The 1,441-nt window shown below is 40.2% G+C and overlaps 1 protein-coding gene across 1 annotated transcript in view; it reads left to right on the top strand.

The window, feature by feature from the left end:
• LOC125037429 (KAT8 regulatory NSL complex subunit 2-like) overlaps positions 1–1,441 on the top strand; it is a gene marked incomplete in the record, with an annotated part of 9,887 nt that overhangs the window by 474 nt on the left and 7,972 nt on the right. Inside the window, 2 exon segments of the mRNA XM_047630570.1 lie at positions 523–662; positions 1,225–1,382. Of these exon segments, the coding sequence (XP_047486526.1) occupies positions 523–662; positions 1,225–1,382 (298 nt within the window).

Here is a 1,441-nt window from a genome sequence, read left to right as displayed (position 1 = left end):
TGTTTCCGATTGTTTTAAATTTTATTTTGAACTTTTGCAAATACAAAATATTAGTTGTTTTTTGTGTATCACAGATATGACCCAAAAATAGTTGTGGATGCCTTGATATTACATGGCATGAGTAAAGCAAGCTAAGGGTGATGATGGTGTGTTAAGAGGTCTCATGCAGTTAGTAACATGGAGAAGCTGGCACAGTCATTATTAGGGCAGGGGGAGATGGTGGTCTGGGAAGGAGACTAGTTGAACTCTGCCTTACATTCATTGATATGTCCACAGACTATCACTGATTCTGAGAGGACACTGGTATGAGAGGTTGAGAAGGAGTGAATAAAGAAATGTGTATGTTTTATTTGGGGCCTTTATTTTTATTTGCGGATGGTAATTATCACTTTCTAAGGATAAAAGAGAAATCAGAACTAGATTATTCATCTTATCTGTATATATCTTTATCTGTCTATCTGTCTCTTCCTCTTTCTCTTTCTCTTTCTCATAGCCTAGTAAAATATTTTCTTTCTTTGACAGTCCCGCCTAGAAGGGTATGAGTATTGCAACCGCCATATTCTGGAGGACAAGGGAGCCCCCTTCCGACAATGCAATTACATTTTCACCAGTACGGGCAAGCGCTGCCTCCGCCCTGCACCGACCACAGATAGGAAGGAAGGGTGAGTTGCTAAAATGTTTGCCTCTTGTATGTTATATCTCATTGCTGGGCTAGCCATTTGAGCTCCCCTGCACACTCCTCCTGCAAATTGTCATGAGCTGTGAATAACTACAGAATTTTAACTTCTGTTTGGAAAAGATTACATAACGTTGTGATATATTGTTTAATACCAGGCTTTAGTTAAGGTTCTGATGTTTAGTAAATGTTTTTTGACTGCATTTCCATAATTTTCATACATTGTTTACCTATTGGAAAATAGCTCTCCTGAATGAGGAAAGCAAGTAATTTACAGCTTGACAAGTAAAAGAAGCAAAAGCTGGTCTTTATATGTATTTCCTTGCCTTACTTTGATGTTATTCAAACTGGTAAGTCAGTTTTGTGATGTATATTGGACTTACTACAGTTGTAGTTTTTTATTCAAGTCTTCAGGCCCCTTTTTTCAGCTTTGTCCTTATTGAAGTTGTAGCTTTGTAGTTAGTTATTCAAACAGTAAGTCAATTTTGCTGGGCTCATTAATGTTGCCACATTAACTTCTCATAAGTCATTACAGCATTTACTCATAGGAAATGCACGTCCAGCAGGTACTGCAGTGAGCACTCCCGCAAATCACTGATGGTGCGGCAGCGAGCGGCTCGGAAGGTCCAGCCCCGTGAGACCCCCGAGACTTTGCTTGCCCAGCTGGCCCACCATCAGATGGACACACACACGGCAGGGCAAAATGGTGAGGAGGATTACCTTCGTCTTTGGTTCCTGTTGGGGAGAGTGGTACTAATTATTATA

The sequence above is a fragment of the Penaeus chinensis genome, chromosome 23 (assembly GCF_019202785.1).
Source record: "Penaeus chinensis breed Huanghai No. 1 chromosome 23, ASM1920278v2, whole genome shotgun sequence".
Lineage (NCBI taxonomy): Eukaryota > Metazoa > Arthropoda > Malacostraca > Decapoda > Penaeidae > Penaeus > Penaeus chinensis.
Note: the sequence above shows the minus strand (reverse complement) of the source record. Positions and strands in the feature narration are given on the sequence as shown.